The sequence below is a fragment of the Thamnophis sirtalis genome, unplaced genomic scaffold, assembly GCF_051295495.1.
Source record: "Thamnophis sirtalis isolate CommonGarterSnake01/CBP01778 unplaced genomic scaffold, rThaSir2_p1.2 scaffold_3, whole genome shotgun sequence".
Classification (NCBI taxonomy): domain Eukaryota; kingdom Metazoa; phylum Chordata; class Lepidosauria; order Squamata; family Natricidae; genus Thamnophis; species Thamnophis sirtalis.
In genome coordinates, this window is record NW_028261383.1 from 53,636,932 (window position 1) to 53,651,527 (window position 14,596).

The 14,596-nt window shown below is 35.8% G+C and overlaps 1 protein-coding gene across 4 annotated transcripts in view; it reads left to right on the forward strand.

The window, feature by feature from the left end:
• LOC106554500 (contactin-4) overlaps positions 1 to 14,596 on the forward strand; it is a 566,498-nt gene that overhangs the window by 456,424 nt on the left and 95,478 nt on the right. For all 4 annotated transcript variants that reach the window (XM_087708901.1, XM_087708899.1, XM_087708897.1 and 1 more), the window contains exons 9-11: positions 1,512 to 1,648; positions 3,244 to 3,373; positions 13,355 to 13,505. In XM_087708901.1, the coding sequence (XP_087565027.1) occupies positions 1,512 to 1,648; positions 3,244 to 3,373; positions 13,355 to 13,505 (418 nt within the window). The remainder of the gene's footprint in view (positions 1 to 1,511; positions 1,649 to 3,243; positions 3,374 to 13,354; positions 13,506 to 14,596) is intronic.

Consider the following 14,596-nt stretch of genomic DNA (forward strand, 5'->3'; position numbering starts at 1 on the left):
AATAATATAAAATATCCAGTTTCCTGGAGATCTCTGCTGGATGTGTGTGTGTGTGTGTGTGTGTGTGTGTGTGTGTGTGTGTGTGTATCCCATTCTATAGAATACTTAATTGTCTAGCTGTTTTAAAATACCCCCATATTATTCATCCAGATTTGTGTTTGTTACTTGCAATCAAGGTAATGATAGTCTTTTAATTTTGAAATACATGTTTCTGAAAAATACTTTATGATATTATTTATCTGAAAATAGTTAGACATTGATTGTATATAATGGAAGTATAAAATATATTACTGTCCAAAAGAGTAACCATGTAAATCCACAGGGGGGAAAAAGTCTGTTGATTTTAAAGTGGCTTGTTTTTGCCCATTTATTTGCAACTCAGATTCACAGAAAGTATTTTCTGATTTTGTTCTAAGATCTACTTTGTCTCTATGACGACTGTATTTTTCACATTTCTTATCACTATTTTTGGATCTGCACAAACCAATTTAATTGTTTTATCCATCCAGTCGATTTAAATGGCTTTTTTCCTCTGTTAAATTAGCTTTTATTATTTTTCCACATCCATACTACACTTCTATTGTTTATGTTTGCATATACAAATTATACTTTTGATGATTGAAACCACTGTTGAAAGTAATCAAAATACACACACCCTGTTACTTACAACCTAATATTTTGTAGCCTCAGAAATCAGTGTTCAAGGGGCACTATTGTTGTCTTAATATTTCTAGTTTAATAAATATATTCTACAAGATTTGATCCATCCATAAGGTGCAAAATAGATTTCAGGGGGAAGCTTTATTCTCCCTTGGATAATGAAATATTTCATATTTTTTTACACTCTTTATTTTGCCAATCATTTGCATAACAACAAAAACAGTTATCTATAGAAATAATTGACATATATAGATAACATTAATAAAGCAAGACAAATATTTATTAGTTGACCAAATTTGGTTCTTTTCCTTAAGTATCTCAGGGATTCTACTTTATTTAATTATTAGAAATATCATTATAAGTTATTACATTAATTGGTCATATAGATATACCGAGAAAAGCCAGTTTGGGACAGTAGTTAAGGCACTAGGCTAGAAACCAGGAGAATTTGAGTTCTAGTCCCAACTTGGGCACAAAGCCAGCTGGGTGACCCTGGGACATTCATTCACTGTTAGCCCTAGGAAGAGAACAATGGTAAGCTTTTTAAAATGTTGCCAATAAAACTGAAGAGATTTGTACAGCCAGTTACCAGGCATCAAAGCTGATATATCCAGGTTAAACAATTCCACTACATCATTGCAATCTTCACACTGAACATCTTTAATGTATAGAAGTGACCAAAGTCAATTTTAGGTTACATATAATTTGTTTTCATGGAAACACAGTAATCTTAAACCCATATTTCTATTTTTTTAAAGAAAAGCATCCATTGGAATAGATTTATTTCTGAGATCATGGTAGAGAAGACATAAATGTTACTCAGATAAATATCCCTGTACTCCTCCTTACAGCTCCTCCCAACTGGAATCAGAAAATAAGTGATATTCAGGTGGCTATAGAAGAAAGTATCTACTGGGAATGTAAGGCAAATGGCAGACCGAAGCCTTCTTACAACTGGCTGAAGGATGGTGAACTTCTTCTCCCTCAGGTACAAGCAATCTTGCCAATATTGATGCTCTGAGGTTGGGGATTAACTTGCAAGAATTTGTTCTCAACATTACTGAAAAATAAAAACAGCAGAAACCATATAGTCTTAAGTTTCCATCTGTCCCACTGCAGACTTCTTGTCATGCTGAGTGAATGTCACAAGATCACCTTGAGCTTTCCGTATATTTAAAACAATGTCATTCAAGTCATACTTTTCAAAAGGCAAGAATCACCCCGGAGCACCTAACTTTCAACCAATGTTCAGCGAATGTTAGGTATTTAAGTGCCATTTTCTCCCTTTGACAAACATTTCACAGAATCAATTGGAACTGAGAAGCTGTGGGATTCCTTTCCAGGGCATATTTGCTTTGAGGAGAAGATACATAAAATGGCTGCACATTTTTCAGTTGCTGCAACGCCAGAGGCAAATGAAACATCACCTGGAACAAAACCTCTGTTAAGTGCTAACTGTGAAAAACAAAAATGGGAATATAGCTATTCAGGCTATAAAGCTCCTTTTTTCCATTCTGTTTTTTTTTTTTTTCAGTATGTAAGTTTTAATTGAACTTTATGGAATGTAAACAAGCTTTCTAGTCTGTATCCGTTTCACTTCCACGGACCTCTGCTGACATAGCCAACGAGGGAATTGACCTATCATTAGCAGTGTCACATAAAACTAAGGATTAATGAGCTATAGAAAGAAAGGAAAAGATTTCATCAGCATCTCTCTATTCCTAATCTCACCAAAGGAGATTATTCCAGCCTTTGATTGTCTCAATTTTAAGGGCAAAAACTAAACAAATTGCAAATCGCTCTTACCTGCACTTTGTGAAACTGTTGTTGCCTAGATTCAATCAAATAAAGCCTGCACGACGTTAGATTTACACTCCACCTGTGAGAAGGAGTCCAACATCTTTTATAGATTGTATTTGTTACATGTTAAGATTTACTAATACACACACCTTCCTATTATGTAGAGAAGCATATTGTTGTTGTTATTGGTATTGCGAGTTCTTTATCCTTAGGCTGAATCCTGATTGCCCATTCTTTTGTGCCATGTGCTAATGTGACTGGTTCTGAACTTAAACCATATTAAACTAAAGTAAGGATTATTAAACGGCTATGATTTATATCTTTGGAGTATAACAATTTTAATCTAGTGGGGTGCAATCAATTGCTTTGCCCCACTGAACATGATTACTTTTCCATTAATCTTCAAGGAAGCAGAAAGCTGAATTTCTAAAAAAAATCTCAGACCAACTTAGGTCATAATATGCCATAGGACCACCATAGTTTTAGATTTAGGTTAATGGGCTTCAAATAATTATTAATCAACGTAGTTCATATGCCCAATCACTGAGAACAAGAAGAAACTTTGGTATTAATCACAATTTAGTATTGCTTTTCTCTTTGAACATGCATTTTGAATTTTGTTAGCAAAGATTCCATCATACCGATTATTTATGAATTTGTCTTTTTTCAACTTTAGTATTGATACCACCTACCTATTTGACATTTAAGGTAATGTCATTGGAGGAATATATAAATTCTGAAGATTTTTTTTACATTTATGTTATTCATTTAACTATTTTGCAGGAAAGACTTCACATAGAACATGGGACACTTACCATTCCCAGCGTGAATCTCTCTGACACTGGCATGTATCAGTGTGTGGCAGAAAATAGATATGGAGTCATCTATGTCAGCGCAGAACTGAGCGTAATTGGTGGGTTCCTTTTACTTAAAAGCTATTGAAAAGTTTCTATTGCTTTAAATTGTTTTATTACCTCTAATGAAGTCATTAATTAATGTGTTAATTAATTAAATTCCAGAAAAGTTGATCCAAAGCATTTTCTGAAAGTCAGTGGGAATGATTGCTCCTATATGTGAAATGTTTTATGTCATATTTTACTACTATTTATTCTTAGAACAATAATTTGTTTCTTTGCTATGAAAGAAGTTTTACTGTGTATTATCTAACATAAAGATGAACATGCTGTGGGATCCATTGCATGTAAATACAGATACAAACACATATACAAAGCCAGAACATACCATGCAGACATTTGATTAATGTGATACACATATCTATAATTCCCACTTTTTTATTTTATTCGTTTGCTTGCTTGTATTTTTTGTTTGTAGTTTTTATGAAATATTTTTCTGACTTTTTTTCTTTTCTTTTTTTGCATTTTGTAATTTTTTTTATTCCTTACTATAAAACTTTCTAAAAACTCAGTAATAAAATATTTGAATTGATTATATTTAATTCACTTAAATACAGTTATTTGATTTTTCCCCATGTGTAGCAATTATTAATCAGTCTCTTCTGCTGCATTCATAAACAGAATTTTAATATTAAACTATAGATATAGTGACAACTTTTAGAGGTACTTAAGAGTTGAAGATAGCCTTGTGTTCTCCGCTCTTCTTTTATGTGATTACTGAAGCCTGAGTTGAATTTAGTGTCTATCTGGACAGCAATAATTCTGTGATGGATTATTAAAGGACTGGAGTAAAACCCCAACAAATTCTGACAAGTCAATTGCCACTTTAGTTGATGTATCAAATTGGGCAAGATCTTTTTTATCTATTTTATCTAACTGGGCAAGGATAAGATCCCTGGTGGGTCCGTTTTATGTACTTTGGGGTACCAAACAATAATTATTGTAATTTTGTATTTGCAGATTTGTTTGAAATATTTATCCTGCTATAGCTAAAAATGATGCTGGAGGAGGGGAGGAGGACTGTAAAAAGTAGATTAAGCAAAAATGGACCAACGTGGGTAGAGTTTGATCACATAATTGGTTCTCTTTAGTTTTTATTTTCCTTCTAACCATTTCCCCACCCTTTTGAATATTCACCCTAGCACTGGTATAATTCAGAAGAAAGAAAATCATATTTGTTTTTACATTCATTGGAGAGGAAGGGATTATAAAAGAGTATGCGGGCACACAATGGGAATAATCATTGAAAGCAATATGTTGGTGTTGGCAGCAAACAGGCTGGTAAAGGCCATACTCTATGCCTGTTTACTCTCTTGTAACCCCTTCTTACCAAATATCCCTGTTTGGGGGGAGTGTTGGATCAAGTAGAAGAGAGATTACCTGTAAAATTGCTTGTTTTTTTTTTAATTCCTTCACTCTAAGGAGAGAGATTGGAGAAAATGGATTAGAAGAGAGTAAGCAGGCACAAAATGGCTGCCAGAGCCAGCCCCTTTGATGGGTATTTCTTTCCACTAATGGGCCTTCTTCCTCTCTTTTAAGCCCTTCTTGTCCAGTCTTTTTCTCTGCAGGGGAAAAAAAATAAAGGTCAGACACAGGACAATTTAGACTGACTGTAATGATAATCATGTGACTAAGAGATAGCACCGGTGTAACTTTGAACAATCAATGAATGAGGCAGTGTGTAAGTGAGGACTACCTGTAGTATGTTATTGTACAGTATACTTACAGAAGTATAAATTATGTATAATGTAAAAGTGTTCAGTTTTGTCTTGTGTTAAATTGTTTATAGTATCTATAAAAAGTTTTCCTTAAGCATAAAGACGTAACAATGAAAATAAGAACAATGTTTCTACATTTTTTGCTACAAAGGAAACATGTTATACACAACAGTTCCTAATTAGTTGAAAACAATTAAACATACTAGAATGAGTGGATAAAATACACAATATTTTTCCAGATGTCCCAGTTAAAGAAATCATTCTTGTAGGAAGCCTTAAGGAGGATAAGATAAGAGTGAATAACCAGATCAGTGCAACTGCAGAGTTGCAGTAGATAGATCTTGCTATGATCCAAATATTTAAGATCTATACTAACTTGAAAAGGATAGGCTGTTTTCATCTGATCTCAAACTTTCCCAACTTGATGTAGCTTTTACTTAGAAAACAAAATCAGGAAATTAAATGTATTCAAACACTGGGGGGGGGGGGTTATTTCACATATTAATGGTATTTTGAAAAGGAAATTGTCAAGACGAAAAGGTCGTATTTAAGAAAAAGTCACAATGATGAACAGCTCTAAAGGTAATTTCATTTTGATGTATATTCATAGGCAAATATTCCTTTGAAAAAGATATGGCTTTCAAAGCACAATCAATTTGGGCAACTAGCTTTTTATTTTTCTCTGTTGTGTGCAATCTATTAAAGTCCCAGATATAATTATTGTAACTATAGTTTTTGATAAAATGTAAGTTAGGGATAAAATGTAACTTAAGGGGAAAAAACATTAAAAAGCAGTCAATAATTCTTTACCTTCTTTAGCAACCATTTGCAAACACAGTGGATTTTTTTAAAAAAAAAACACCATTTTCCAACCAATGCATGAAGCTATGATGAAATTTCATGAACCTAAACCTGAATCTGACATCAAATTGCGAGTAATTCTTGCATAGCCACCCAAAATAACTTTATCATCCAATCATTTGGATGAGGGAATAGATGGGAACCTCATCAAAATTGCAGATTACATCAAGCTAGCAGTAATAGCCAACACTCCAAAAGATAGGCTTAAGATACAAAAGGATCTTGACCAATGGTGGGTTTCAAAATTTTTAGAACCTCTTCTGTAGGGGTGGCCTGCTTTGTGGGAGTGGCTTGCCGGCCATGTGACCAGGTGGGAGTGGCTTGCCAGCCATGTGACTGAGTGGGAGTGGCTTGGCAGTCATGTGACTGGGTAGGCATGGCCAACTTGTAAAATGTGGTGAAACTCACTTAACAACGCTCTTGCTTAGCAACCAAAATGTTGGCACAGAAGCTCTGGCATTTGAAGCATGCACGTCTTAAAGCTGCCAAGTTACAAGACCCTTGCACCCCTCCCTAACACTTTAGAAAAAAATTCCAGGGGTGTTCAAACATGACAGCTTTAAGACTTGTGGACTTCAACTCCCAGAATTCCTCCTCTAGTCATGTTGGCTCAGGAACTCTGGCATTTAAGTGTGCAAGTTTTAAAGCTGTTAAGTTACAAGACCCTTGCACCCCTAAGATTTTTTAAGATTTTAAGGTTTAGATAGGACTCTTAGAGGTGGGCAGGGCGATTGATGAGCCAGCCAATGAGTGAGCGGTGGGTGGGGCAAGCGTGGTGCGGACGGGCAGGGGAAGGGAGCTGGAACCGGTTCTAAATGGCAAGATAGATTTGTGGAACCTCTTCTATAGAAGAAGTTAGAACTGGCAGGAACCCACACCTGATCTTGACAGACTTGAACATGGGGTGCTATCTAACAAAATGAAATTCAATAGTGAACAAAGTAATATTCTATATTTAGGCAAGAAAAATAAAATGCACAGGTACAGTATAGGTGGTACCTTGCTCAATAGTAGTAACTGTGAGAGGGAACTTGGAGTCCTAGTGGACAAACATTTAAATGAGTGAGCAGTGTGCCACAGCTGCCAAAAAAGCCGACACAGTTCTAGGCTGCATAAACAGAGAGATAGAATCAAGATCATGTGAAGTGTTAATACCACTTTATAATGCCTTGGTAAGGACACACTTGAAATACTGCATTCAATTTTAGTTGCCACAATGTAGAAAAGATGTGGAGACTCTAGAAAGAGTGCAGAGAAAAGCAACAAAGATGATTAGGAGACTGAAAGCTAAAACATATGAAGAACAGTGGCAGGAACTGGGTATGTCTAGTTTAATGAAAAGAAATATCAGGAGTGACATGATAGCTAGGTTCCAATATATCAGGGGCTGCCACAAAGAAGAGTGAGTCAAACTATTATCCAAAGCACCTGAAGGTAGGACAAGAAGCAATGGATGGAAACTAATCAAGGAGAGAAGCAACTTAGAACTGAGGAGAAATTTCCTGACAGTTAGAACAATTAATCAGTGGAACAACTTGCCTCCATAAGTTGTGAATGCTCAAATAAAGGACATTTTAAGCAGTTTTTAATAACTGCTATTGCTATTTTTAAGGAAATATTGGATAACCATTTGCCTGAAGTGAATTTCCTGCCTAAGCAGAGGGTTGGACTAGAAGACCTCCAAGGTCCCTTCCAACTCTGTTATTCAGTTAAATGAAATGGCAGCAATAGCATGTAGGCTTATATATATACCACTTTAGACTTATATAAAGCACTTTACAGTGCTTTACACCCCTTTCTAAGCACTTTACAGAGTCAGTATTTTGCCCCTAACAATCTGGATTCGACCTCGAAAAGATGGAAGGCTGAATCAACCTTGATTCTGTCAAATCTGTTGAATCAAACTGCGTGCTCTCACTCTCTCTCTTACTCTCTCCTTCCCTCCCTCCCCTTCCCTATCTCCCCCCTCCCCCCATCTCCTATTTCATTTAGCTGGAAAGTTGCTAAAGTTGCTGGAATGGACAATGATTACTAAATGAGGAGAAGGTATATAGGTTCTTAATATAATGAGAGGGACCTGAAAATATTTTTCCCATACAGATCAATCTTTTGCTATAAAAGATGTATCTTTAGGGAAATATTTTAAAATAAAATAATCATTCAACAAAATCATGTACACAAATACCATTTGTCAAATAAGGTATATTCTGTATTGCATAACAAAGTAAAGGGAAATTGGAACTAATTATATTTTGTTAGGAATATAATGATTTGTCCATCATTGATATTTGAGCCACTGGCAAACTAAAAACCTTAGTTCTTGACAGACAACATGTTGAGAATGTCCATATATTCTCCATATATCCAAATCTTACAATGGACATTTATTTTAAACATAGTGATTTGGTAGACTACTCAGTACTAAATTGTCTGAATACTTCCCATCTTATATTCATAAGAGCCAAGGTGGCGCAGTGGTTAAATGCAGCACTGCAGGCTACTGCTAGATCAGCAGTTCAGCGGTTCAAATCTCACCGGCTCAGGGTTGACTCAGCCTTCCATCCTTCCGAGGTGGGTAAAATGAGGACCCAGATTGTTGGGGGCAATATGCTGACTCTCTGTAAACCGCTTAGAGAGGGCTGAAAGCCCTATGAAGCGGTATATAAGTCTACTGCTATTGCTATATTCATCTTTTTCCAGGATTTTATGAAATCCCAGTGGCTTACAAATATTTATGATTCTCAATAGTGTACCATGCATTGGAATAGAGGTAGTCTTCAAGTTACAACAGTTTGGTTAGTAACCAGTCAAAGATACTGAAAAAAAGTGATTTATGACCGTTTTTCACAATCATTGCAGCATCCTTATAGTCACATGATCAAAATTCAGATGCTTGGCAACTGACTCATGTTGATGTTGGTTGCAGTGTCCCAGGTTCATGTAATCACCTTTGGTGAACTTCTTACAAGGAAAAGCAATGCGGAAGCCAGATCCACTTTACAATCATATTCCACCACTGATTTCCATGCAATATCAATATTGTCCTAGCTTTGCCACTATGTCTGTCACAAAAAGAAAGTAGTTGCTAAGGAACAAACATGCCAGAAGGAGATCCATTATAATGAAAATATAGTACAGATTGGCTAGTTGCAGAGAAGCTATTTCCCCTTATTCAGCAAAATGATTTTGAACATGTTTGCATTTTGTTTGTACAGGGAGATTTACAACTCTTTGTTTAGTGACTGTTCAAAGTTACAACGGCACTGAAAAAAGTGACTTATTATCATTTTTCACAATTACAACGTTTGTAGCATCCCCATGATCGTGGAGTCAAAATTCAAATGCTTGGCAACTGGTTCATACTTATGACCATTGCTGTGTCCCAAGGTCATGTGATCATCTTTTATGATCTTTTGACAAGCAAAGTCAATGGAGAAGTCAGATTCACTTAACAACTGTGTTTCTAACTTAACAACTGCAGTGATTCACTTACCAACTGTGGCAAAAAGGTCTTAACAAATGCCTCACTTAACAACATAAATTTGGGGCTCAATTATGGTCATAGGTTGAGGACTACCTGTGTTAATTTGGGAGGGGGGGAGGAAAGGTATTTGGACTTTTAGAGAGCACATGAATTTAATTCTACTGAGGGTAGTAAAGGATTGAGGCACATTTTGCCAGTCTCCCCTCACTGGAAATGAGAATTCTGTTCCCATCTATGAATACCTGCAAATATCAAAAGTATAAATTGAAGGAGCTGTTTATACTGAAGGGCTGCTTTGCATCTGTGTTACTGTTCTAGGTAGGTATGCTGGTCTTGTTGTACTTGGGTCTTTTCCCATGTAAGATTAAGATTGTCTTGGCAACGTTTTGGCGAGGTCTTCAGGCTGGGTTTTGGGCTTAAAGTGTGGTCAGAGCTGCCGTCTTTCTGTAAATCTTGGTGGGGGTGTGTGAAGTGCTGGCTTTGTTTCAGTAAGTGGAATGATTGATCGTGTGGTTGTATCATAATTGGTAGATTGGTGCTGATTGATGCTGGCTGTGTGTCCATTGTTATTTTGTGTTGTAACGGCCTGGGTGGTAGATTACAACACGAGGCCGTTACAACACGAAAACAATGGACACACAGCCAGAACCAATCAACACCAATCCACCAATCATGATACAACCACACAACTAATCATTCCACTTGCTGAAACAAAGCCAGCACTCCACACACACCCACCAAGATGTATAGAAAGACGGCAGCTCCGACCATGCTTTACTCACACAAACACGAAGCCGAAAATACCAGCCTGAATATGGCGAGTGAGACCTCACTGAAACGTTGCCAAGACAATCTCAATCTTACACGGGAAAAGACCCGAATACAACAAGACCAGCATACCTACACCCGTGAAAATCTAAGTATATATATGTGTGTGTGTGTGTGTGTGTGTGTGTGTGTGTGTGTGTGTTTTTATTTGTGCTGATAAATAAATAAAGGGAGACTAGTATAGATCTATTTCAAGCTATTTAGCTCTCATCAGCTAGCCATACCCTTACTGGGATTTGAACCTGGGCTATATTACATCCTAGGCAAACTTCTTAGCCATTAGGCCACAGGCTCTTATGCCTAGGATGTAATATAGCCCAGGTTCAAATCCCAGTAAGGGTATGGCTAGCTGATGAGAGCTAAATAGCTTGAAATAGATCTATACTAGTCTCCCTTTATTTATTTATCAGCACAAATAAAAAAACACAAATATAACAAAGGCAACAGTAAAAAATATTGGGTTTCTGTCTGGATGGTCTCTTGTGACGAGCCAAAGGACAGAGAATGGAAGTTGTGACCTTCCTCCCATATTTGGGCATACCAGGGGTTGTGACTTTAAATATATACCTTTCACCCTGGCCTGGCTGATAAGGAGTCGAGCTCTGTAGCTCAGTGGTTAACACATCTGCCTAAGAGGCAATAGAGCACAGGTTCGATTCCCAGCAAGGGTATGGCTAGCTGATGAGAGCTAAATAGCTTGAAATAGATCTATACTAGTCTCCCTTTATTTATTTATCAGCACAAATATAACATACACACACACACACACACACACACACACACACACACATATGTGGGGCATTCTATATTAGGAAATTATTTTTCCTAAATAAAGCTCAATAAAGTGTTTTATTGAGTCATGGTATAAAAGCTCCCTGAAATATATTTCCATCTTTGAAAGAAAATTACTTCCTGAAATGATTAGATGACCTGACATTATTAAATATTAAATATAAAGTTGTATAGTGAAAGCACAGCAGGGAAAAAGATTATTACATTTAGAACATTTTTTTAATTAGAGAGTATATAGAATGATATATTCTACTTCAGTTGGAATGAAGTAACTACAGTCTCTCTGGTAATACTGGTGTATGCCTTTTTCCTAATACAGAAAGAAAAGGGGGAAAAAGCCTTAATTGTAATTCTTTTATATAATATCTTTCTGTCTCCTCATTCACAACATTATTCACGCTCTTATCTTTGCCACTTGATGTTCAGGCATAATGTCTTCCAATCTCCTAAGTGATTCTGTGATGGTGTGATGGATCACTTATACTGTGAGCCTGTAAATCTGATGGAAAACATCCTTGAGCTCATGTTTTTCAGTGGCTGTTTAAATCATTATTACTACTCAATGCTAGACCAGTTTTCCCTCACTAGATGCTTTATATGACAAACATTCATTTGCCATTGTGGACCCTGCAGCTATTGAAGAAAACTTGATTCATATTACATCAGGGGAAGTACAGAATAGATCTTCTAAACACCAGAAACAAATTATGGAGAAAAGATTTTCTCCAGGTCTGTTTCAAAGCCTCACCCCCAGAAGCTACCCAACTCATTTATTGTTTCACACTACTTATAACTCTTTTGGAGCTAAATTGCTATGCAGTCAGCTTCTGAAAAATCAGTTTTTGGATAGGAGAAAGCGATGAACAATTTTTCCTTCTCCACCTCAACAAAAGATCTGGATATGAAGCAGGGGTGAGTTCTGGCTTTTGTTACTGCTGGTTCACTCAGGGATGTGCTTGATCCTGCATGTGCATCCACAGTAGTAAAAAAATGGCTTCTGAGCATGCATACATGCATGCTCAGAAGCAAAAAAAAAAACCAAGATGGTGCCGCTATAGAACAGTTCGGGGGCATGGCCAGCCGAGTTACTTCCTACTCGGCCGAACTGGGCTGAACCAATAGAAACCCACATCTGTTTTGAAGGGGAAAATGCTTCCTATAGGCATAATAAATAATTGTTAATTTGTGAAACCATGTTTAGATGTAAAAGTAAATGATATCTAGTTAATGTCTACATACAGACATTAACTGGATATGGGGAAAGGGCCACATAAAGATATAGCACTAGTATATATTTTTTAAAGGGAGGAAGATTTAATAATACTAGATGAATCACATCATTTTAATCCTTGCGGTGACTATGAGTGGTGGATTAACCAGTGGAGATGCCGAAAAAACTCTGCAACCAAAGCCTCATGTTTCTTAAATATGTAAATATGAAGTATGTAAATAGGGTCAGGGCTTTAATTCTGTAGTTCATCTGCCATTTTGTTTTTGTTTTTCCTTTTCACTTTTTTGCAGACGTCCCTGTTCAGTCCTACAGTATATCACAGTACTTTATTTAATAATAGTTTTTTTAAAATGTATTAAGAATTACCTTAGTTGCCGATTTGAAAGTCTAAACTATTTCCATAGTAAGTAGCCATTTACAGTTAGCATGGGTTCATTCATTCATAGATGTTATTTGTCATCTCCTAATCTGTAGCTTTATTTGCAAGGATAGAAGCAGAGTATAGAGATATGAATTGCTTCTGTGGAAAAAAAATAGCAAATTGTTTGTGAAGAAGTGGGGTGATATAAAAGTTCTGGCTGCATTGTTTCATTTGTGATAGTTATTTTACATACACAAGTTATTACTTAATGTTATAGTCATGAGCAACCATGAAGGTCGTGAAATTCCTAGAGAACCACATCCAGTGTTTAGAATCACTGAAATTAACATGTAGAAAGCATTTCATAATCACATCATTTTCCATCCAACATTTAATTGATGCAAGATTACAACCCTTTTCAGTGATTACCCGGAACACAATGTTCATTGTCCTAGCTGATTTGTCAGCCTTTGGAATAGCTTTTCAGGAATACAGAGAATGTACCAGACAAATTAGTTAATGAAAACTGATGTCCCACTTGTTTTATTTATCTCTTTTAACTGTGGTTTGGGGATATTCTGAAGGTTAATTTTGGAAACCAATAATAATAATACATTCTGAGAGAATTCAGAATAAATTCAACATTTGTTTCAAGACAATTTCATGGCAGTTTTCATTAATTCTGGGTTCTCTGTTATATTTCAGCTGTGGGTCCAGATTTCTCCAAAACCTTCTTAAAAAAAATAACTTTTGTTAAAGTTGGTAGTGATGCAACCATTGAATGTAAGCCTAAAGCTTCTCCAAGGCCAACTTTTACTTGGAAGAAAGGAAAAGAGATCATAAAGGAAAGTGAGAGGTAATGTATGAAAGTACAACTTGTGTTGCTGTTGAGTTTTGTGTGCCCTTCCCTGAAATTTGGCTTGAAGAAAAAAAAATTGGGAACTAGTACTCAACTTCTAGATAAAACAAACAAACTTACACACAGTATGTTGTTTCATTCTTCTGGTTTTTTTAAATAGCATTATTTGAAATCATTTCATAAATTATCAGAATGCAATCTCTCTGGAACTTTGCAGCTGCTTCTCTTTATTATTCAGGTTTCTAAAATTAATTACTGAGTAACATATAATGAAATGATTGCCAACTGTAAATCCAGCAATTGTACCCCAAAATCAAGTAAAATCTTTCAGACAATTCTTTATAATGTGCAATTAAGAAGTAAATATACTAGCTGTATTTATTAAATTTTTCAAGTAAATGTTTTTTAAAGTGATTCATTTTTCTCTCTTTTTACTTTTTACTTTTAAAAATTATGAAAGACGCCAAAAGAGCTTTTGTTTGTAGGAATTATATTAATTGAAATGTACAATATTCAAATTGATGCTGTCAGGTGCAAAAGTTCAGGTTCATAGGTGAAGGTCCAATTAAATTGATTTATCCTAGCCACAGGAATATTTTCAATCAATTGTTAGCACTTCCTAGGAGTATAAGGGTCAACAGAATTCAGGAGGGTTGGACTTAGCTCACTTGTGGCTACCCTTTTAATACCACCCTCAGGTTCTTCCAATCCTTACCCTACAGATGCACCCACTACCACTATTTCTTCTTATGGTTTTTGATAGGATTTTAATATTTTATTATTTTTCAAAATAGGCTGCCAATTAATTGTGATTTCATGGATCTTTGAGAAAGGCTTGGACTCGCAGAGGTTTAGGACCTCAGTTTAAGACACAATGAACTAAATAAACAATGCATTCAACATGTTTCGTAACTGCCCTGGAAAGCAACTATTTCTATTCATGTATATTCATAATATATTACGTCAAATTATTTAATGCATTCTGACTATCTGAGATACTGGAATACTAGAACTTGCTGAATATATATATATTTATATATATATAATTAGTTGAGAGACTAGAGAATGTTGAATTATTACATAGTTAT